A 23,065-nucleotide genomic window follows, 5' to 3' on the forward strand; every position below is an offset into this window, starting at 1 on the left:
GTGTGTGTGTGTGTGTGTACGCACACACACACACAAGCACATACACAGTGCAAGTAAACAGAGGGTTGGAAATTGTCCAGTCTCCGCAAAGGCGTCCTGCAGTGTCTACAGTGACACCTGCTGCCCATAAAGAACGCCGACTTCCTTCCCTTTTACTGGAGAACCTGCTGCGTGGAAACCCTAGCTGTCCTTGGGCTGCCGGCCTGTGTAGGTAAGAACACAGCGCAGGCTTGCAGCATGTTTGTGAGCAGAAATGAGCGAGGAGGTGCGCTGGAGGCCCCAGGGCCTCCTGAGGCCCGGGGAGCGGTCTCTGCAGGCGCCACTTCCCCCCAAGTGCACTCGAGGACACTCATACTATCCAGACACTCACAAAGAATTTACGCTCTAAAACAAATTTTCAATTGGATTTATTTGGTCCTCGGAACTCGCTTACTTTCTGATTGCTGCTGGCTTCTGGCAATCATGGTCTTGGGAAATTGACACCTAGAGATTTCCGTGTTCCCTCCCCCTCCCTCTCCTCCTTTCTTTCTGTATTGTGAAACTAGAATATTTCCTTTTTCCGTCTCCAACGTCTCTGCAGGTCCTTGAAAGTCCGGATGAGTAATAAAGCTGTAAATGGTGCTGGCCCTGGCCTGTGATTGGCCAACTGTCTATAAAGTCACCTAAGACCCTCATTCCACCTACCCCGCTGGGGGCTGCCCCTGCAACACGAGCGCCCCTCCGGCTTTCCCTCTCCCGCGCGGCCCCTCCACGCCCCGCACTTACAGTAAAGGCGGCTCCCCGGAACCAGCGGGACGCTGGGGTGGGGAGGGGTGGCCCCAGGCTCGACGGTGAAGGCCGCGTAGGTACGCAGCACTAACCCTGAATCCCCAGCTCTATGGCCCTGTGGACTCTGCCAGTGGCCTTCCCATGTGAGAGGCGACCATGCCAACGTGGCAGGTGACTGTCACTTCGGTAGGTGTGCTCGGGGCTCCCTAAGACAGCGGTGCCGGGAGCCAGCCCGCCCGGCCAGGGGTGCGCAGTGGCCACGTGGGTCTCTGCGGGGACCTCGGCCTGGCTCACGCCCCCGCAGACCCCCGGGAATTCCTGCGGGAACCCCCGGCCCGCGCCGCCCCCGGACCCCGACGAGCAGAGGGGCTCGGGGGCCCGGAAGGAACCCAAGACCCTCGCTGCCCGCAGCGCGCTTACACCCGGCACAGCACAGTGATTTCTCGGAAAACCAAGCGCTTAGAAGAAGGCGGGCCTGGTGCGTGCACCGAGGGGGCGGGGCCTGCTCGCCTCCCGCGCACTATTGGTCCATGTGGCGGTCGCTCCCCGCGCCGGCCCCGCCCCATTCCCGCCCCACCCTTAAGTAGCGCGCTCTCTGCCGCCCCAGCCCGCGGGGACCTAGCCGAGCGGCGGGAGCGTGGGAGAGCGGTGTAGCAGGTAGGAGCGCGGCGGGTGATCCCGCAGGACGACCCTTCACGGCCACACGCCTCTGGGAGCCTGGGTCCAGCTCGCGGTCACTGTCGCCCGCTTCGCAGACTAGACAAGCTGTGAAGCCCAATTTCCCCTAAGATCTGACTTCCACAGGAAGCTTATTAATGAGGGACATAGTGGGTTCCCGAAATCCGACAGTGGGAAGCGCCGCGGACAGACCTGTGCGGATTGCGACGTGGGCGCAGGTTCCCGAATGGGGTCGAGGCATCGGGACTCTCGCGTGTCCCTTTCCGTAGGGGAGGGAGGTCGCCACCCGCCAGGATCTGGGCCGCTGGAACTTCTGAGGTCGGAAGAGCCCCAGGGCCCAGTGTGGCAGAGCTAAAGTCTGAGCCCAGCCTGGGCAACTTAGTGACAATGAGACACTGCCTCAAACCAAAAATTGAAATCCATCTTGGGATGTAGTGCTGTACTGGGTTCAGTCAACACTATGTCCGCCCAAGAGGGAGAGAGAAAGGAGAAAGAGAGACAGAGGACCCCAGGGCGCAGGATGGCTGCCCAGGTGAGGTCTGTTACTGCCGGAGCTTTACAGAGGGACTCGGGACTAAAGCGCCTGCGATTTTGAATTGTCCCTTAATCTAAACAGTACCCACTGTTTTTGAAACTAAAGGTAAGAGCTAGGAATAAAGTGAGTTTCCCCTTTTGGGGTATGGCAGGTAGCTTCCCCAGAAGACTTGGGAGTGATTCTGTCACTTGAGGCAGGAGAGACATGTCGGGGAGGGTGTTCCACTCACCAGGTCCCCAGTCTCAATCTTTTGTCGTGGCCTAGCGAGGACCCACCAGGCACATGGAGATGCAGATTAGCTTCAGATAGCCCTTGGTCAGTGGAGGGGATTGTTACCTCCAAGCCAGGGAAGAGGAAGTTATAAGCATGTGACTGGTGTTTTATTTTTTTCCTGGTTGGGCATTTGGTGGGGTTAATTTGCCAGTGTTCAATAAATCATACCGGGTCGCAGTGGCGAGAATCGTGGGCTGGGAGGCCCTTTGGAGATGAGGGGCGGGGCTGTCCACGTGCTCAGAGCTCCAAACTCCGAACTCCGCTGTGGCCTCTCCCTGTAGGCGAAGAAAATGCGGCTGCTGCGGGGCCCAGAGGGCAGTCCCGACCTCCGGCCTGGTTTCCTGATGGTTGCGCTACCTCTCTGAGTCTGCTTTCGTCTTTCAGCGAGGCTGGATCCGATGGTTTCTAAAGTGCTTTCTGGCTTTCATATTCTTCCCCTTTTATTCCTCTCCTTTTTTTCTGTGAATCACTAAGTTGGTCATCCTTAGCAGTTCTAAGGTGATGAACTCAGGAATCCTGAACAGACTGTTCACCCCTTCTGGAAAGACCCACACCAACGGGACTGCTTCTTCCGCAGGGGCTCTGGGACCACGGGGACCAAGGTGGGAGTCTCCCTTCTGGTCCTATTCCTAGCCCCTTGTGTTCTCCCCCAACTCCTCCAGCAGCTCTAGCAGAGTCCCTGGCAGGAGTATCCTCCTCTTCCAGAGGCAGCTGTAGAAGGCAGCATGCTGCTTGGTTGTTTTGGGGTAGGTGGTCGTGCTGCTTCAGCCTTCTGCCTAAGTAAACCTAGGTCCAACTTCTGAGTTGGCCCCTTATTTATGAACACAGATCCTGGGACTCTGGAAACGTCCCTCACTTTTTCGATGCTGTATCTCAGGAGTTTGAGGGGCTTCCTGAGGTCTAGCCAGGGGAGAGCTTTGCTGGGGCTCGGAGTTTCCAAATCAAACTCCAATTCCTGTTTCACACCTGCACTCTCTTCTGTATGCACAGGGGAGCAATGGGGTGATTGGGTGGAAAAGCCGAAACTGGCGATCGAGAGCTCACCTCCTTCCTCCGTGGACCTGGCCCCTTTCTCTGCCCCCACAGCCACCTGCAGGGGGCCGGAGTTTCCCACATGCACTTCTTGAAAAGGTTGCTGACTATTGTTTTGCCTGTTGATCAGCATGGCTGTGGCTGTGACCATATTCTTGGGGATGTCATGTTCACCAGGCTGATCAGTTTGAGCTTGTTTGTCCAAAGAGGTCGCATTTCATCTGAAGAATAGAAATGCTGCTTCTTTGGTTTCTTTTTGGGTGGGCGTCCGTCCAACTGCCTGGGGGATTTCCAGCGCTGTTCTTGTAAGTGTTGGCTGTGCATCACCACAGTGTGTGTGTCCTCTCGTTCTCTGTGCTACTGGGAAAGCCGTCGTGAGCTCGGGGAGGGATGTCTAAGGAGCCCTTGGTGTCCTGGGCCTGCAGTCACCGGGCCCTGGCAGGTGACTGCCTCCCTCTCCTCCACGGTTCCTCATGGCTCACTCAAGAGTCCCCAGAAGAAGGTGACCACCTCTGTGACCGAAGAGTCTTCCAAGGCACCAGCCTTGGCTCAGGTGCTATACCTGTGCAGCAGCTGGAATCTCACCAATGCCTGCTGGGTGTGACAGTCCTCCCTGACACTAAGGGTACCATGACACTTCAGGGTCACCTGGGGGAACTGGGATCCCAGCTCCATCTCATTCCATGCCCCTGCCCCTGCCGCTCCACCAGCTATGAGGTGATGGCCTGGAGGGCTCCTCGAGGGCCTCCTCTTTCTGGGGGTGCCTGTCCACTGGGCGTCAGGTACTGGGGTGCTTCTTGGAGAGGTGACTTTCCCTCAGCTCATGTTGAAAGTGTCGCTGTTCAAGGTGGCTGTGTTTGTCCAGGGCAGGAAATCAGGGAAAGTGGGAAGCACAGATGAAGCCAAAAGTGGGCTCACGTGGGCCCGACAGGCAGGCTGACAGCGTTTGTTCAGGGCAGGCAGTGCCACAGAGGCCAGCACTGTCTGTTGCTGGCAGGTGGCCCGTTGTCCCTGGACCTGGGGCTTCCCCCAACCAGCGCCTCTGCTGTGAGCCTCCAGGTTTCCTGTTCACTGCGCTTTTGGGTGGCTCTGGTTCATTGGACAGTGTTTATTATACAGCAGGGTTTGCTTTTTCCTTTCAAAGGATGTGTGACAGGAATGGCGGACGGCGGCTTCGGCAGTGGCTGATTGAGCAAATTGATAGCAACATGTACCCGGGGCTGATCTGGGAAAACGAGGAGAAGAGCATGTTCCGGATCCCCTGGAAGCACGCTGGCAAGCAGGACTACAACCAGGAGGTGGACGCCTCCATCTTCAAGGTCAGCCTGGGCGTCCCCAGCACACGGGGTGCCTGCTCTTCTCCCTGGTGGCTGTGCTGGTGTCTCTGATGCCTCTGCTTGACCTTGTGGACACAGCTCCGAGGGGTGTGTCTGTCGGTGCTCGTGGGCTGGGGCTCGGGGTGGCTTGGGTTGGAGCCAGTGTCTCAGAGCCATCTTGGCCTGTGCATAGGGCCTGGTCTTGCTTCTCTCTCACTGTGTTCTGAGCTGGGCCTGGCCCCCATTGTCCTAGCCTTCACACAGAGAAATGGGAGGCAGGGCAGCCCAGCTCTGCGGGCCAGCTGGGTCACTGAAGACACGTGTGGGTGTCTCAGAGGTCCCAGATGTCTGGGCAGATTTGGAGGCCTGAGCTATTCGGAGCTTGAGGTCAAGGCCAGCGCAAGCTTCCACTTTGCAAACAGAGGCCCCAGGTGGTCTGACAGAGCCCAGGTTGCAAGCCACTGTTGTTTTTGTTTGTGCACATGTGGCAGGGGAGGAGAGAGGCCTCTGTGCCTCAGAAGGGGCTGAATTGCAAAGGACCAGAGATAGATCTGAGGCCATGGCCAAGCTGGGGCGTGAAGCCTGCTGGTCTCCATTGTATCGCTGGCCCTGAACTGCAGGTGATTGACTGCTGACATAGGTGACCAGTAAGGACAAAATGCCATGTCTCAGCCCAGAGTGGAGCACAGCTAGGTCTGGCTGGCTTGGCTCAGGTCAGTCCTTTGGGTCTCTGTGCTCCTCGTTGGTCCTGAGCTCTGTGCTTTAGTGATTGTGTCAGATCCATGTTCTGGGCTTGTCTCTGAGAACTGGTGCTGGCTGCTGAGCACTCCGAGGAAAACAGGCACACATTCTGCACTCACTCTTGGGGTCCCCTGCTGCCCTTATGTCCCCCAGATCCTTTCCAATCAAGGCCCTGGCTCAGGAAGCCTGGATACCCCAGGGTTTGTGAGAGCAGCCACTGCTCTTTCATTCCTAGGGCCAGTGTGGATTTTGTGCACCTTGCTGTGAACTGGGTTTTGCCATTGGCATCGGGGGGCGCGCTCTTTGGGGTGGCCTTGCTCAGGGCACACAGGCATCTGGGAACTCTAGTTTTTGGGTCATTGCAGGTCAGGGTGATGCTGTTGGGTCAAGAGCCAGACACTTTTCATTTTGAAGGTTTTGTAGGGTATTTCCCAGCATTCCTGGTCTTCTCCCACCAGATTCCAGTAGCATCCTCTTCCCCCGATGACCAGAAATTTCTGCAATGTGGTCAGATGTCTCCTGGCAACATAGTCATGCTGTTCCCACTGAAAACCGTGCTCTGAGCTGACCGTGGTTGGGATCCCAACACTTAGTTAGTGATGTTGGGTGCTGGGGCTCTGGCACAGTGGTTTCCAGAGGTGGGGACAGTGCCGGGCAGGCTGAAGAGAACCAGCTTCTGCCTTCCACCTGTTCCCTGCTTCAGTGGTGTTCTGGGTAATGAAATAGAGCCCCAGATTTATACATCTTATGCAATGCTCTTCATAGCCGTTTCAACAGCCTTGAGAAAACTGTGCAAGATTCCCAGTGTTTCCGTTGGTTACGCAGTGCCCAGTGTGGCAATCTGAAGTGAGTCTACAATCTCAGCAGGAATGGGGACAGGCTGGAGACTGGGGTGCCCACACGGAGTGGGCAGCCAATGGGCTGGGGATAGGTGAGCGAGGGTGGCATGGTGTCGTAGGCCCTGCCTCGTGCTTTCCTGAGCCGGGTCACGCGGAGGAGCTGGGGGAGGGACGGCCTATAGTGTCTGTGGAGCATGGTGGCTGCTGAGAAGGACGATTCCACTGAGAAGGAATCGACAGTGAGACGGACGCCGGGTCGGGTGGAGCTGTCTCAGGTGCTGTCAGCTATCAGCTATTTTCTCAAGTGTGCAAAGAAAAGGTTTCTGGCATTTAGGGGTAAAAACAAAATAAAACAGGAGTTTGCTTTCCTGCCTCAGTGGGAGTGCGGTGGGTAGGAAGCCGCTTTTACCAGAGGTCTGTGTTGTCTGCAGTGTCCCTCTGCACTGGTGTCCTGAGCCACACAGGCCGAATTGTGAGAATGGACCCAGTCCCACTGTCCCAACTCCAGCACAGTGAGGAGGCCCCGATGCCCACTCATGGTTGGCATTAGAAGAGTGTTTGCCTGTTTCATGATGTCTGGGTGGGTGGGCCTTAGCTGTGGTTGAATTGCATGTGCGTAGATCTGATGGTTCTGTGCAGGGCCCTCGGCACAGGCATTCCGGACCCAGAAGCCCTGAAGGAATTGATATTTTTAATATATTTGGTACAGGGTCTCACTAAACAGCTCAGACTCACAGTCATCCTCCTGTCTTCAGCCTCCTCAGCGCTGGGATTCCAGGTGTGCGCCACCACGCCTGGACTCAGTGGCCAGCTCAGTTTGCCCTGGGGTGGGGCCGGCATGGTACGTGGTGTTGGGGATGGAACGCTGGCCTCTGTGCTTGCCTAAGCAGGTGCTTAGTCCCCTGAGCTATCTCGTTGGCCCAGGAATCAATTTTTAACACGCAATGACTGACAGTATGCTAGACGAGGGGGATGTGGCCCTGGCTGCTGAGCGACATCCTGGGGCACAGCCCAGTGAGAGGCTCCCTGGGCCCACATCATGAGCTCTGTTCACTTTAGCTTAGAAGGACTCAAGAGATCAGGCAGCTACACTGAGTTTTCAGAGCCAGCCAGAGGCCTTGAGGCGCAGGTGCTGGCGGAGCGACATGGCTGGGGGAGCTGTGTGCTGGCGCCCCATGGCGGCCCGGGGTATTTCCCCTGGCACGGTGGGGATGGAGCCCCTCATCTTTCCTCATGGTGAGCCAGTGTTGAGAGGAATGAGGGGGCCTGGCAGAGGTGTGGGGCCGGCGCCACCAGCTGTGTGCCGGTGCTGCCGAGTCTGTGCTTGTGGAGGTCCTGGTGGAGGGTGGGTCAGCCTGTGCTTTTCAAGGGCAGGTGGAGGTATGACTTTAGTCCCGGGGACACTTGGCCATGGCCATGCAGAGGCTTCCTGCTGTTCAAGGGAACGGTGCCGCTGGCCTTTGTGGGCTGAGGCCACCAGAGCCGCTGAGTACACGGCCTGCTCCACACAGCAAGAGGGCAGAGCCCGGGAGACCCTGGAGTCGCTGTTCCACGAGTACAAGGTTGGGCTGCCGTTTCCTTAGAACAGTGATAGGCAAGTTCGTGGTCAGCAGTTCGGCCAACAGAGGGTAGAACTGAAGACTGTTTACTCAGCACTGGGCACATTGGCACACATTTATCATCCCAGCCCTCAGGAGGCTGAGGCAGGAGGGTTGTTGCGAGTTTGAGGTCAGCCTGGGCTACATAGTCAGTTCAAGGGCAGCCTGAGCTACACAACAAGATCCTGTCTCAGAAAACAGAAGAAGAGAAGACGCTTGCTTAAAGACACATTCTGAAAGGTGGCGTGCGCCTGTGTCAGGAGGGACTGCTGTGCTCACGGACAGGAAGTGTTCTTTGAGCTCTGCTGCCAGGGGTGTAGATGCAGAATCTGGCATCCACAGGGTAGAGAGCCTTGGCCTTAAACTCTAAACAGTTGTACCTTTTTGAGAGGAGAAAGGTGCCAATCTGGGTTTCTGGAAGTGCAGACTGGCCCGGCACCTGCCCCAGGTGGGTCCAGAGGGCAGGCCCCAGAGGCTGCGTGCCACAGGCCTGCACACCGCGGCCGGCTCCGGAACGTGGCTTTCCTCTCAGCTTGGTTTCCTGACTGGGAGGGAGAATTCCCTCCAGTCCCTTTCCTAGCTTAGGTGGAGAACATGGCCTGATTTTGTCTGAAACGGAAGGTAATTTCTACCCCTTAGGGGCTACCTTCTGATTGGCTGCTGGGTTCCAATCAGAACTGGACCCTTAACGTAACGCTCACTCCCATGTTTTATTTGAAAAATACTGCCCCATGTCTTGTAAACTTCTAAGTTTTCTGGTTTGAATTTCTGGTCCCAGTTCAGATCCTGAGGTCTGGAGAGATCAGAAAACAGCCACTCAGAAAAGTGACACACAACTGATAGAACTGCATTTTAAGCAGCATTTCGGGTGGTGTGTGGGGCTGCAGCATCTTGCAAAAATGCAAAACAAGATTTCTATTAAAAGGAGCAGGGCAGTTGATGACCACATTAGGACTTTTGCAAATGTTCCCTTTTCATACTGCATTTTAGCTAGGAGTTGATTTGAAAAAGCAAAAAGCCTTTGTTTTGAACACTCTAGTGAAATCATGTGCAACTTCCTCTTCGAGCAGATGAACCTCAGCCGCTCCAAGCTCTTCAGCCCGGGGAGGGACTGTGAAAGACCCACAGTGGGGGCAGCTGTGGGCAAGCGCTGGTGGCCTCAGACAGCCCTACCTGGCCTGAGTCTCTTCACACCTGGGGAGACGGTGGCCTGGGATTGGGGAGGAGGGGCGTCTGGTCCCCACCGTGGCGATCTGTGGCCAGCGGCCCTCGTGTGCTTAATGTGCTCCCTTCTCCTCCTTCAGGCCTGGGCTGTTTTTAAAGGGAAGTTTAAAGAAGGGGACAAAGCTGAGCCAGCCACTTGGAAGACGAGGTTACGCTGTGCGTTGAACAAGAGCCCAGACTTTGAGGAGGTGACAGACCGGTCCCAGCTGGACATTTCCGAGCCCTACAAAGTTTACAGAATCGTCCCGGAGGAAGAGCAAAAATGTAACTATCGGGTGTGGGCACTCAGGCTTCCAGAAGCTGCCAGGTTTGCAGCCTCGCCGAGGACTCAGGTCTGGGGTGGAGGTTGCCGCCACAGGGTCTGGGCCCCTGGCTTTAGTTAAACAAATGGTTCTCTCCTTTGTGTAAGCAGCCACAGCCACCGCCACTGCTGACCTCATGCACCATCTGCTGTCAAGTGGCAGCTTCCAGCTGAGGGGGCGGCTCGAGGATGGAGGCCAAAGGGACTGGGCTGTGGTCCAGGCTGGGGACACGCAAGGGACAAGCTACCCTGGCTGGGGCCGCAGGGCCTGTGCAGCTCCTCATGAGGAAACCCATTGGATTCCTCTGGTCCTTGCAGAGGGGGCAAGGGACAATGTGGTGAACAGGCATGGGGTGGAGGGCAGAGTTCCTGAAGATGACACGCTTGTTGTCACTGCTGCAGACGAGCCCTGCAAGCGTTCATGAAGGCGTGAGAGCAGGGACAGTGAAAAGGAAGCAAGCCACACTCCCCTACTTCTCATTCCTGTGTTCTGGCCAGACATCAACCCGTATGTGTCCAGCCTGGTTCTGGCCTGAGAATCCTTTTCAAAGTGATGGCTGTGTGACTGCTGCGGATCAGAGCTGGCTCGGGATAAGACCTCATCACCACTGCTGGTTTAAAATATTCTATCAGCACCCTGATTTTTCTCAACTATTGAAAATGTCGACACATAATTTTTAAAAAGTTAAAATCATGACTCAAACAAATACACAGGGGGCCCGTGTCAGAGTTACTTGCCTCGTGACCGAGGGAAGCGGCACTGTGACAGAGCTCGCTGGAGCATGGGAGGGGGTGGGGTGTCCAGTCAGGCGAGGATGGGAAGGCAGACGTCTGGTCTGGGTGATGCAACCATGTTTCGGGGTGGTGTCCTGGCCCCGATCATCTGTAGCTTTGTCATCTGCCGATGAACACCTGACTTCACTGAATCCAACACCAGGGACCCCTGGGAGAGTCACGTGGCCCCTCGGGTCCAGAGAACACACCAGGTGGTCCAGCGAGGCCAGGAAGTCACTGGTGATGTTGGGTCGCTGCGAAGTCACATGTGACCCAAACCTGCGGGGATGTTCCTCTCACCCCTTCCAGGGCCACCCAAGTCAGAACCAGGGGCGATGCTAGCTTGCTGATGCCTGGGGTGGGGGTGTGTCACTCAAGGTGGCTGTTAGAGGAGAATCGGACAAGTCCCCGGGGCAAGCCGACTGTGCACCTAAGTGGCTTGCAACTGTACTAGGGCCACTCCCCCCCTCCCCCCCTTGCTCAGCGCGCTTCTGAGTGAATTTGTGAGCCTGTCAAGACGAAATCAGAATTCAGTTAGGACAGAAGGATGGGAAGAGCCCATGGGTCCCCGAGAAGGGGAAGGCCAGCAGGCATCGGTCACCATGCGTATTGCAGGGCTGAGTCTGACAGGTGACTCTGAGCAGGGAGTGCTCACTCTGGGGATAGAGTGCTCCTGGGCAGGTGCTGATCGGGACTGGTCCAGCTGGCCATCGACACAAGAGGGGTGTGTGTGCACAGAGCCATGTGTGTGTACTTGGAAAGACCAAAAGAGATTTCCTGCCAACTTCCTTTAAAAAATAGTAACTCAGTCTGCCAACATGTTTGCCAGGAAACCTCTGGGTGTCTTCAAACTCCCCGGCTTATAGATGTAACTTTCATAGGGCAGGCAGCAAACACCTGGCAAAAGGTGGATTTAGCGGGGTTCTCAGCCAAGGACAAGGGCAAGGCTGAGCTGGAAGTGCCACTCTTCTAGTCCCCATGACCTGCCCCTCCCTCTGGGCTTTTCTGGGCTGATGACTACAGCCTGGGAGGAGAAGACCTGGACCTTCTCCAGGACATGGGCTGCTGCTGAGGACAGCCAGCGAGGACACCTGATGACCTGGGCAGTTGTGTGGCCCAGTGTGGAGTGTGACGGGGCTTGTCTGGTTTCCCTAGGCAAACTGGGCATTGCGCCCCCCAGCTGTGTGAGTGACATGGCGGAAATGGAGTGTGGCCGTGCGGAGGTGGAGGAGATGATGAGAGAGGTGAGTGGTGCTGGCTATCCCGGAAGCGACACTCGCTGGCACTCCCGAGAGCAGGAGCCCTGGCCGTCGCTCGCCTGCGGCCCACATCTCCTGAGCTGCTGCTCAGCGTCAGTGAGCTCCTCTCAAGTGCTGCACTGTCCTGTGCATCACCATTTTGGAGGGCAGTCTTTCAAGCAAGACCTTGCACCCTTCCAGGCCAGCTACAGCCAAGAGAACATCAGCCTTCTTGCTGCTGGGTTGTCAGGATGCCTCGTGGCTGTCAAACTGCCTAGATTTCTAAATGTGAATTTTATTCTTTAGTTGGTTGGAAAATCAGTTAACCAGGCCTGTGAGAAGCATTACCAGGGAAGGCCTCGAGGGTCTCCACAGGGGATGCACAGGGGTTCTGGGAGGCTGTTTCAGCTAATTGGATGCTGTCTTTTGCTCCTTTACCGTGTTGTTCCAAGACGGGCTTTCCCAACGCTAAAGTGATGGCCGCAGCCCTTGCTCAAGGTGGTGCAGGTGCTTGAGGAGGTGCTAGCTCACTTTGGGCAGCCGCGCTGCCTGCTGCTCTGCAGGTGGCAGCTGTTAGGGTTCTGTGTGCTCTTTGGCTGCGGACTGAGCAGCTTCTTGGCTCTTGAGTCTCACTTGCAGTGTCCTGCTGTCCTTGGAAGGCCTTTCTGCCAACTCAGCCGTCATTGTCCGTGGCTGTCTCAGCCTCTCCGCATCTGCCAGCCTGGGGTCCGCTGCATGACCTGGACTGTTTGGCTTGCCACAGATGCTCCATCTGAAGGCCAGGGAATGTCCAGCAGCCTGCAGGAGCTGGCCACTCGGCACGCTTGGTTGCTGGCCTGGTGGGTTTATGGCCAAGGCTTTTCAAGTGGCAAGGAAAGCGTAGCGTTCATCTCTTCGGACGGGGGAGACTATGTTGCTGCAGTTGGGTGGCATGTGCCTGGGGACTGAGGGGTGTGCTCTCACCATCGCAGCCTCCTGTGGATGACTACATGGGCATGATCAAGCGGAGCCCGTCCCCTCCGGAGGCCTGCAGGAGCCAGCTGCTCCCGGACTGGTGGGTGCCGCAGCCTAGCGCAGGTGAGGACCTTGCACCCTGGGGATGCGAGGGAGGTTTGGGCTGTGACATTGGTTGACTGTTGAGGGTACTGAGCCCAGGGAGGTGAAGACAGGCCCTGGCTCCCCACCAAGGCATGTCAGTGCCTCCTGAACCGTCCCCAGGGCTGGACAGAGGGCCCAGCAATGGACCACTTGCCCTCATCCTGGGATGCTGTGCTACATTTGGATGTTGGGGACCCTTCAGGGGCAACAGGAGCAGAGTCACCCTGGGGAGTGGGGCCCAGGTTGGCAGGCAAAATGGCCCAGAGCCCCCCTGGGAAGTTGTGGGTCTTCCTGAGCCTTATTTTACTCCTTTGGGAGCTGGAGGCCCTGGGGCCTGGCCTGTGGGCTGAGGGTGATACTAAGACCTGTCCTCTCTCCCCAAGGGCCCCGCTGGGCACACTCGGCACTCAGCTGCTCAAGCTGACTGGCAGCCTGCGGCTTCTGCAGTGCCTGAGCACCCCCGAGTCTTCCCATGACCCGGAGGGTGCAGCCGGCCCGGCAGGCTCAGGGCCAGCGTGGGTGGTGATGTCTTAGAGAGTGCTGGCTCGGGTGCCCTGGGTGGTGGCACGGGGTCCCCTGGGGGGGAGGGAACATGGCCCCAGGGCCACTGGCAGGGGCTGGAAGCCCCACAGTGCCGAGCAAGTCTGCCGCCTCTGACTCGGCCCAGGTCTGGCATCTGAGTGGAGGAGACCGGGGTCTGTGGGGGAAGAGCAAGGTCAGCAGAAGCTGTGGCTGGACCTCGGCTCTGTGGATGGCCTGTGGCCTCTGGGCAGCTGCCAGCAGGCAGCATGCTGAATTTGCTTTCTGTCCCCCACAGGCTTGCCACTGGTGACCGGGTACCCCACCTATGACCCGCACCATGCAGGTATGGAGTGCTCTGGGCCGGCATGGGTGCTGTTCAGATACAAAGACCAGCGAGCCATGTGGGCCCGAGGCAGAATGCCCAGCTCCTCCTCCTCTTCTTCCTCCTCCTCCTCCTCCTCCTCACTGTGTGGCCTTGGAGTGGGCCTCTGTCCCACCTTGTGTCTTCATACCCTGTCCCCTGTGGATGGAGGTGGTCTCCTGCTGTGTGATACTCTTCAGGGCCCCCCGATTGAGGTTCGGGCTGCAGACAGTGACACAGAGTGGAGGAAGCCGGTGTCTCCCCAGCATGTGGGTTCTTGGGGGGTCACAGAATAGCAGCTGGGAACTTGGGCAGAGGAGGGCTCAGGGCTCAGAGATGCATATGCCCTGGGCCATCCTGGGGCAGAAGTAGAAGCTCCCCAGCCAGGAAAACTGTTCCACCCAACTGCTGAGTGGGTCACAGGACCGAGCCCTGGCCTGGGCCATGCTGAGGCTGTTGGTGAGAGGTGAGGACAATCTGTGGAGGAAGTCACCCGGCCCTCTCAGAGCTGTCTCAGCACAAGGTGGGGGAAGTAGCCCTGGCAGCCGCCCTGCCAAGGGTCTGGCACCCCCTACTTGGAGCCCGAGCTGGTGTGGGTCCCCCAGTGCTTGGCCCTGCAGAGTTGCCAAGATGCAGGGATGAGGTGGGCAGCAGAGGGTGCATGGGCTGGGTGCCGAGAGGCCGCGCCCTGGGCCTAAGACCCAGGGGCATGCAATTCCCTATTTCCAAAGAAGCAGGAGTCCTGGCTTCCATGGGAGCTCTTGGAGTGAGGTGCTGGCCACAGGTCCTCTCGTGCTGGTGGCTGCTGTGGCCTCTCCTGTGTTCGTGTGCTGCTGTGGTGCGGGCTACAGCCTGGGTCAGTGGGGTGCAAGGCCAGCACCCCATCTGTACCTGTGCAGCCGTGCAGCTCCCCTCTTGCGCCAGGTGTCTTCCTTCCCTGACTGGAGCAGTGGTCCGGAGGTTAAGTCCCCCTCTGGTGGGGTGTGCAGCCCACCCTGGGCACAGACCTGGTCGCATCCTGAGCCTGGGGGCTGCTGTGGCTCAGGAGCCCTTCTGCTGAGAGCCTCTGGTGCTGCCCTGTGTGTTCAGTGGGCACTGGGGCTGAGAGCCCTTGTGTGCCAAGTGGCAGCGGCAGAAGCCAGCATGCTGCTGGCCCTCCTGTGCCAGGAAATGGCACCAAGACTAGCAGCTGCTGGCTGGGTCACACGGCTAGGGGCGGCAGTGCTGGGGCTCCGCCTTGGGCTGTGCCTTGCCATCGCATGTGCGCAGCTCCCCGTGGCGCCGCCTGTCTGCGCCTGGCAGCAGGTGCTGCCCTGAGATGAGGCCCAGACAGCAGGACCCCGGTCACTGCATGACAGTCACTGGTGGCGCCTTCCCTGGGAGCAAGGTTCAAAATTCATTCAGGGAAGGGAGTGTCAGCGCCCACAGGACGCAAGCACGGCACACTTGAGGGGACCACAGGAGAGGGGCACGGAGAAGCCAATGCCACTGCCTTTCGGCTGAGTGACCCCGCCTGGGTCCGTGTCCCTGAGTGTAGAGCGGACAGGTTGGGAGGTACAGCTCTGACTCCTGCCTCTGACTGTAGAGCTTCCGAGGAGCAGAGTGGGAGCCTGTGAACAGGGCGGGGAGCCTATTACCTGAGCAGAGTCCAGTGGGAGCGTCCAGGTGCCCGGCAGCCCCAGGCGGGTGCCCTGGGCTGTGGTCCAGGCAGTGCACTGCGCAGCTCTTGGGGCTCCAGGGCATCGAGCACCTCACCACTGGAGCAGTTGATTCCAGTGGGTCCCCTGCGTGGCCTGCAGCACATGCAGGACCACCAGACTCAGCCAGCAACTTGTTGGTGGGCTAATTCTTAGTTTTAGGGCTACTAACATGCAGGTTCCTGGAATATCCCACATTTTTTATTCTCTCTCTCTCTCTCTCTCTCTCTCTCTCTCTCTCTCTCTCTCTCTTTTTCTTTTTTTCTCTGCTATATCAGGGATGGAACTCAGGACCTTACTCTTGCTAGCTGAGCTATACTTCCACTTCCTGTCACTGAGACTTCTGTCACTTGAACCCTACCTTCACAGTGGGTTTTCACAGCCAGGAGCTGCCTGGACTCTGAGGAGCATAATATTTTTCTCACTCCTCTCACTTTTTGAAAGTAGTCCACTGGGGAGCCACTCTCTGCTTGGAAAGGGAAGAGTGGCACCTAGCTGGGAGCATGGGGTCAGAGGCCAGAGCTGAGAGGCGGGAAGGCCAAGGGCATGGTTCGTAACTTCAGGTTAGAGCCCTGGGTTCATTGCCGTGGTCCTAACAGGAAGTTGGTGGGCAGGAGGTGCTAAGGGTCAGCTGCCCCCCCCCATGGCTTCCTCTTCTGGTCACCTGCCACCACCTGGCGAGGGTGGAGTGTGGCATCCTCTTGGGCTGAGCCCCTCCGCCCTGCTCGCTGGTAGCACCTGCTCAATGCTGGGGCTTGTGGGGAGAGTTTCTGAGCCCAGGACACCCCCAGAAACTGATACAGCAAGAAGGTGACACCCTCTCGTTTTCTGCTTCCTGCTTCCCAGCTCCTCCTTCTGGACCACACTGCAGGTCAGTGTGTGAAGCAGATGTGGACGTGTTTCTGCCCCAGTGTGACGCGTGTGTCAGTCACCAGGCCTTCTGTCCCTTCCCCTGGGGCAAGGTGTAGGGTGTAGACCTAGGTTTCCCTGTGGACTGCTCATGCCTATGAGAGCGCCACCTCCTGAGTGGCCCTCAGCCATCCTGAGCGCGACCCAGGCGCAGGAGGCGTGGCGCCCATGTGGTAGGAGGGGGACTTGATGGCTGGGTGCCGGGCGCCCTCACCCGCCACCCTGACCACCCTGTCCTCCGCAGCCTTCTCCCAGATGGTGATTGGCTTCTACTACGGGGGCAAGCTGGTGGGCCAGACTACTACCACCTGCCCCCAGGGTTGTCGCCTGGCCCTGGGCCCGCCGGGGCTGCCCAGCACCAAGCTGTATGGGCCCGAGGGCCTGGAGCTGGTCCGCTTCCCGCCGGCTGACACCATCCCCAGCGAGCGGCAGAGGCAGGTGACTCGGAAGCTGTTTGGGCACCTGGAGCGGGGGCTGCTCCTGCACAGCAGCCGCCAGGGCGTGTTCGTGAAGCGGCTGTGCCAGGGCCGTGTGTTCTGCAGTGGCAATGCTGTGGTGCGCAAGGGCAGGCCCAACAAGCTGGAGCGCGACGAGTTGGTCCAGGTCTTTGACACCAGCCAGTTCTTCCGAGGTCAGTACCACCTCCCTGGAGGTTGCCCTGCCTGCCCTCTGTGTGGGCATGTATGCAGGTTGCAGCCAGGGCCCCGAATTGCTCTGCGCTTTGTCTTTGAGCTCTAGGGTCTCTGTGCCTCAGTTTCCTGCAGGGGATGGGAGAGTGCGCAGGCCCCGTTCAGCATCTGTGGCTGGTGGGGCCTGGACGCCACTGAGCATGTTGGAGGTATGCTGATGTGCACGCTCAGTGACGTGTGGACACTGCCGTGCTGTCCACTGACGTTCCTGCTCTGGGGGGGCAGGTGCCTGGGCCTCCTGCAAGGCCGGGGTGTCCTCCCTCCGCCTGTGCTCATGCGGCTCCTTGTCCCAGGCTTTGCTGCACCCCAGGGCGAGAGCTCTGGTGTGAGCCCAGGGCCCCAGCATGGCAGGGAGGCCGGGTCGTCATCCCAGCTGCGGGACCACACCGTTCCTGGGCTGCTGCAGCCCCGACTCCTAGTGAAGGTCCAGGATGCAGAGCCGCATTTCTCACCTGCTCCCAGGGGAGAGGCGTCCAGGAGGGTTGTGAACTCAGGCACCCGCAGGCCCAGGCAGGCCAGGAGGGAACAGTGCCCATTGGGGCAGCAGGGCCCAGAGGGCCAGGGTCTGCCCATGGTGGCAACATAATCCAGTGCCACCAGGGAGGTGCCTGAGAGCGCGTGCACACCTTGCCCTCCTAGCCCTTTCTGTCCCCAGCCTGCTGCCCAGAGCCTGCCCCCAGCCCTACACCTCCATGTCCCCACAGAGCTGCAGCAGTTCTACGTTAGCCAGAACCGCCTACCTGACAGCAGGGTGGTGCTGTGCTTCGGGGAGGAGTTTCCAGACATGGTGCCCTTGCGCTCCAAGCTCATCCTGGTGCAGGTGAGAGTGGTGGCCAGGTGTCCAGGTGCTGGGAGGGACCTTGTATTTGGGCTGAGGCGAGGTGGTGGGGACTGGGGGATCCCACCTGGGGCCAGGACAGACCTTCAGCTGCGGGCGGGTGACTGGGCTTGGCATCTCGGTGTGTGGGTGTATGTTTACTTGGTTGCTGTTTGAAATCAAAGCCTGTCCTCCCAGAAAGAGTCCAGCAGTTCAGTTCCCTCAAGTGTAAGTGATGGGCCAGGACTTTGTAAGTCTAAGTATAATCAAAGAAATGGCATGCTAATCCAGGTAATCCAGGCATGGGCAGCTCTGTGAGGTCGCTACTAGGCCGGGTGGGTGGCAGCCTCTGGAGGGACACCGCCCACTCCTGTCCTTCTCTGGGCAGGCAGGTGGGCAGTGCAGGCAGTGTGGCTCTGGTGGAGCCTGGCCGTCTGCTGCATCCCACCTGACGCTGCGTGAGGGTCCTGCAGGTGGAGCAGCTGTACGTCAGGCAGCTGGTGGAGGACTCTGCGAAAAGCTGCGCCCCCGGCTCTGTGCTGCCGGCGCCCGAGGAGCCCCAGCTGGACCAGGCCTTCCGGATGTTTCCTGAGATTTGTGCCTCACAACAGAGACCCTTTTTCAGAGAAAACCAGCAGATCACTGTCTAGGCGGCTTCTCTCCCCGGTGCCTCGTCCTGCCGGTGACTTACCAGCTACAGTGACAATGGCAGAACTCGGTGCCCCGTCTGGGTGGGCCGTTGGCTGTGAGGCTGAGGAGCCGTGCGGGCACACGCAGTTGGCCAGCGTCCTGTTCCCTCAGGAGGTGGGAACTTTAGCGCAGTGGCCTGGGTCCTGTAAATGTGATCCGAGGTTAAAAATTATATTTTCTGCATTTTTCATTAATTATTCTTAGTTGCTATGATTCATTCTGCATTTGGGGTAAAGTGAGTTTTCCCAAAACTTGTCATTCCTTATGACAGAGCCTTCGAGTTAAGGGATGTGGAGTGTAGAATGAACTTGTGAGAGGCTTTGGCTGTCTGCACGTCTCATGAAGGACATAGATGGGTGGTGCCCCATGCTCCGGTCTGTGTGGACAGAGGGTCTCCTTACTTTTAAGCCCTGTAATAAGATTTCTCAGTATTTAGCTGCAAGCTCCTAGGAAGGGATGAAAGCTGAAACCTGTTCTTCTCAGGAGCGCGCCGCCCCTGCCCGCGTGTCGGCGCCTTCAGACGTCTGGGATTCAGCTAAGCAGACTTTTCCTTTGGGCTTCGATTACTTGGAAGCTGAGAGCTAAATTCATTACTTTTATTTTTGTAATTAAATCATTCCGGATTCCTTTTTCTTTTCTTTCTAGAGGTTTTTGACTTGTTTTTAAAATAGTTGTACTTTTAATTATGTTACATGCTGTATTATAAGCTGCTTGGAATCTTTTTTACTTTAAAGTGAGGGGCGTGCAAACAAGTGTAGCAAGTGCCTGTGATTATGGAGTGTTTTACACGTGCTCAGCCCACTCTGTGCTCTGCTGCCCGGCGAGTGCCCTGTGGCTGGCCTCTCAGCTGGGGTGTCCTGGGGGAGGTGGCAGGGGCTGTCAGCTCCTCCCTGCCACTCTGCGGGGCTCCCCAGCCCACCCTTGCTCCGGCCAGTGGTGGCGGTGGAGAAGCCGGCGGAACCCCTCAGCTCTGGCCCTGCTCAACTGGCGAATGAGATGTGCGTCCTGCCAGGAGCTGAGCACAGGCCGGGGGCCGAAGGCCTGGTGGCTTGGCTGAGTGGCCAGCGCCGTTCATGCCCGTCACCCTTCTGACCCTGTAGCTAGTGTGTCTCCAAGACTGCATCCAACAAACACAGGATTAGAGGATACAAGAACATGTTGTCAAGGAGCGGCTTGTGTTTTGCCAGCTCCGGCCTCCGCCTGGGTGTCCTGTGGACCCGCGGGCACCAGCACACTGAGCTGCGTGGACGGTGGGGGCTGCGTGTTGTTGCACATGTGAGACTCGGGGGCGCAGAGTGGCTGGGGCACTGTGGGTACAGGTGCCAGGCAGGCCTGGGCTGTGGGGAGGGTCCCCTGCACTCTCCGGGGACAGGGTCAGGATCCCTTCTCCTGTGTGACCCCACCAGGTGCCCCTAGAGTCACCAGGGCTCGGGAGACAGCCTGGGTGGGGGCTGCCTCAAAATCTGACAAGGTAGAGCTCGCTGGGGGCAGCCCCCACCCGCTGGAGGGGAGCACTGCCGGGGAGCACTGCCGGGAGCACTTCCGGGAGCACTACCGGCACAGGTGTGTGCTGAGGTGTATGCGAGGTAACAGACATTCCGCTCCCCGCTCCAGTGTGAAAGCACGTCTTTAATATGCAGAGTGTATATTTATTTTTGTATTGTGTAAAAACTATATTGATCTTTCTTTATTGAAATAAATGCTCTTTTATAAAGCTGATGTATGTTCTTTTTTTGCCAACTGTTTTGTAGTTCCCACCAGATTCGAGGATCCTTAGGGGGTTATAAACACTCTGGCTGTGAGTGTAGGGACTTACTTTATGGCTTGCCCAACCCCCAGAGCCTTAACAGCAGGAGCATCTGGACCCTGCCTGGTGCGCAGGGCCCCTGCAGATGGAGCGGGAGCCCGCGGTGGGCTGGCCTTGGCCTGCTCGGGTTTCTGTGAGTGGACGTGCTAGCCAATAAGGAAGCAGGGCCGGCACTGGTGCTGCCACCCTGGCAGCCATGGGGACTGGCTGGTAGCCTCAGCCCAGGCCTGTCCCTCCCTTTGTGTGCCCATTCAAAGCGCTGGGCCCTGGGCTGATGCAGGCACGTCTGCCTGTCCCAGAGGCTGTGACTGGTCCTGCGTGGTGCTCCCATGGAGTGACCCAGACCAGAGCCACTCAGTATGGGCAGGTGACCATCTGTGTCTTGGTGGACATCGTGGCCACCCGGAGACAAGGACAGTGGCTGGCCATGCACCAGCTCTGCAGTCGTCTTGTAGGAAATCGTGTCAACTGCTTTGGGCAGCAGCTGGGGTCTCTAAGCAAGCACTTGTCTGCCCACTGAGAATGGGTGCTCCTGAGCACACCGCGAGGACCCTAGGGGGGAGCTGATGTCAGAGAGGGTTGCCCGACAGCACTGGACCGTGAAGGGCACAGTATGGCCAGATGTCCTGAGAAACAAGTCCCTTTCACTCTGTGGATCATAAAAGAGGCCTGAGAAATGGAGGGCGTCCAGCAGTCCCCTACCTCCCTCACTAACTTCATTTCTTGTGATACTAGGGGTCGAGGCGGGGTCCCCTCGCTGGGCCCCATCCTCATCCCTTTTCCCAGTTTTTACTTTGAGACAAGGTCTTGCTAAGTTGCCCGGTTGCCCAGGCGGGGCCTGACCTCGCAGTCCTCCTGCCTCAGCCTCCCAGAGTGCTGGGATTCCAGGATCTGCCCTGCTGTTCCGCTGTAGCTCCCCAACTTTGGCAAAATCCATTTGAGATGCAAGGTTTTGTTTCTCCTTGTAGTATCCACGCGGCCGAGACACTGGCCCCTGTGATAGACGTCCACGGGCCCTCCTGGGCCTTGGAGTCCCGGCTGAGTCCTGAGGCACCCCTGCAGGCCCTGGCTCTGTGCTTGGGGACTCCACACAGAGCAGCAGCCCCGGGGTCGGGGAGGGGTGACTCGGGCCATGCCTCAGGCTCTGTCACTGAAAGTTCTGCAAGCTAGTTACTCAGCACTCTAAAGTTCTTTATCCTGAAAGATCTGTAGTGCTGGAGAACATGGCTGTTGTGCGGGAAGCCGAAGGAGCCCAGTGCTGGTTCCCTGGTGGCCTGGGGTCCGAGGCCAAGTACCAGCCTCGGGGCTCCTCAGCTCCATCGCCCACGTGCCAGAGTCCAGAGCTGAGGGCGCCCACTTCTTTTCTTGCCAGCTTGCCTCCCCTGGCTTCGGTCTCCCCTTTGTGCCTCAGACCTCCCCCCAGTCGGTGGTGCAGAAGGCAACGCTTTGCTGGTGGCCTTGCTGGTCACCACTGGGACTGGGCACGTGGCGCTGGCTTTTCTCTGCTCTGGTGTCTGGCTGTCCATGGGGAAGAGGCCCCAGGATGGTCTGAGGGTACATTTCGGCGTGGGGCCCAGAGGCTGTGGTAGAGCGTGGCACCCTCCCTGTGGTGGGTACACCCATGTGCCGTGGTTGGTTGATTGAGGTCCTGGGAATTAGACTCAGGCTGTTTGCACTGAGCAATGTCCCCAGCCCTTCCTTATGTATATCCCAGGCAGGGCCTCACTGCGTCCCTACGTTGCCCAAGCTGGGTGGGAACACACGACCTCCTGCTCCGGCCTCCCAGCATGCAGGGCGGCAGGCGTGCGTCACCACACCTGGCCAAGCCTCCTCATTTGTTATTACACCTTCTGCTCTCTCCCTGGGCATCCCGCTCCTTCTGTCCTTGGGTCTCCTCTCAGAAAGGGCTTTTCCCTGGGGTGCCCGCCCAGGGCTCTGTGAGCTGCTGTGTCCTGGTGTAAGTCCTTCCCTCAGGGTTGCGGGTGTGGGGACGAGGGTTCTGGTGAGAGCCCTGGTGAGGGGTTGCCTCTTCCCCTCTCCTTTCCCTCACTGCCATGGGGAGTGGCTGGCCCACCCTCCACCCTCCTCAAGTGCGATGGCTCTGCCACTTTCTTGGTGGTCTCGGGGAGTAACTGGTGAGCAGGCTCAGGCCAGAACTTCCTGTGTCTCCTGTTGCGGGGAAAGAGGCCCCCATCCAGGGCTCCGAAGCTCCTGTGCCTCCGTTTCTCCTTGTAGGCTTTGAGCTGCTTGTTAACACCTCAGGGATTGAGAGCTGGCGTGGTGAAGGTGGCAGCTCACTGGGCTGTCAGGAAGGCGCCACAGCAGAGCCAGAGGCCAGGTGCAGGCGTCCAGCCCAGAGGAGGGGAAAAGCAGGGTTAGCTGTGGCCTGCGCCACTGAAGAGGCCTCCAGGGGCTTCTGAGGCATGAGGTGGCTGCAGGGCCGGCCTGTGGCGAGGCTGGCAGATCTGGGACTCCTTGGGCATGGGGCTGGCCGCCCAGAAGCCCTGGGCCACTGCAGGGAGTCGGGATAACCTGGACTTGGAAGGGTGGGTGCGCAGCGCCCGTGACAGGAGGTGTCAGAGGACGCAGGGAGGGGCCACCTAGGGCCCTCGCCCATGCTGCGCTGGCGCTGGGCAGGGCCGGGAGAACCCCCTGCGCTGTTCAGGCAGAGATCGCAGCACCTGGCGAGCAGGTGGCTCGCCCAGCACAGGGCTCAGCACAGCGCCTGCCGCGGAGCAGGTGATAGAGTCGGGCGTGCGTTTCTCCTTCCCGTGCCTGTGCACCATGCGTTGTCACACACTTGTGAGGCTCAGAAAGTAATAGAGCCGGAATGCTGTGACTACATAAAATGTGGAGTGCTGGAGAGAGCCCGTGACTGCACCCCGAGAGGACGGGCTGGTGTCTGTGTTCAGTGACGGCGAAGCTCTCAGGAAACAGCTTCCACGGTCTCCGGGGGGCCACGGTCTGCCTCAGTGGTACTCGCACTGTGGGCCACACAGGGGCATGGGCATGCTGAGCGGGTGCTGGGTGAGTGGAGGTGGCAGGCTGAGCCCTGGCGGTGATGCCTGCCCCTGCTGCTGGGCTGCGTTCCCCTAGAAGCCCAGAGACACCAGAGGGCTTGTCGGGGTCCTGGGGCAGGTGATGGTGGGGGGTTGAGC

General features: G+C 58.5%; 1 protein-coding gene across 3 annotated transcripts in view; it reads left to right on the forward strand.

The window, feature by feature from the left end:
* The window catches only part of Irf8 (interferon regulatory factor 8), a 30,464-nt gene extending 10,647 nt beyond the window's left edge, over nucleotides 1-19,817 (forward strand). Inside the window, exons 1-9 of one of the 3 annotated variants that reach the window (XM_004644975.2) lie at nucleotides 1,380-1,425; nucleotides 4,431-4,605; nucleotides 9,085-9,268; nucleotides 11,235-11,323; nucleotides 12,289-12,394; nucleotides 13,233-13,280; nucleotides 16,149-16,535; nucleotides 17,298-17,413; nucleotides 17,884-19,817. In XM_004644975.2, the coding sequence (XP_004645032.1) occupies nucleotides 4,432-4,605; nucleotides 9,085-9,268; nucleotides 11,235-11,323; nucleotides 12,289-12,394; nucleotides 13,233-13,280; nucleotides 16,149-16,535; nucleotides 17,298-17,413; nucleotides 17,884-18,060 (1,281 nt within the window). In that variant the 5' untranslated portion in view covers nucleotides 1,380-1,425; nucleotide 4,431 and the 3' untranslated portion in view covers nucleotides 18,061-19,817. Of the gene's footprint in view, nucleotides 1-1,379; nucleotides 1,426-1,957; nucleotides 1,979-4,430; nucleotides 4,606-9,084; nucleotides 9,269-11,234; nucleotides 11,324-12,288; nucleotides 12,395-13,232; nucleotides 13,281-16,148; nucleotides 16,536-17,297; nucleotides 17,414-17,883 lie in introns of those variants that run through there. The other 2 variants (XM_023705224.1, XM_023705223.1) reach the window with 2 other exon arrangements.
* Nucleotides 19,818-23,065: the final 3,248 nt, after the last annotated feature.

This window comes from Octodon degus, unplaced genomic scaffold (assembly GCF_000260255.1).
Source record: "Octodon degus isolate 3935 unplaced genomic scaffold, OctDeg1.0 scaffold00215, whole genome shotgun sequence".
NCBI classification, from domain to species: Eukaryota; Metazoa; Chordata; class Mammalia; order Rodentia; family Octodontidae; genus Octodon; species Octodon degus.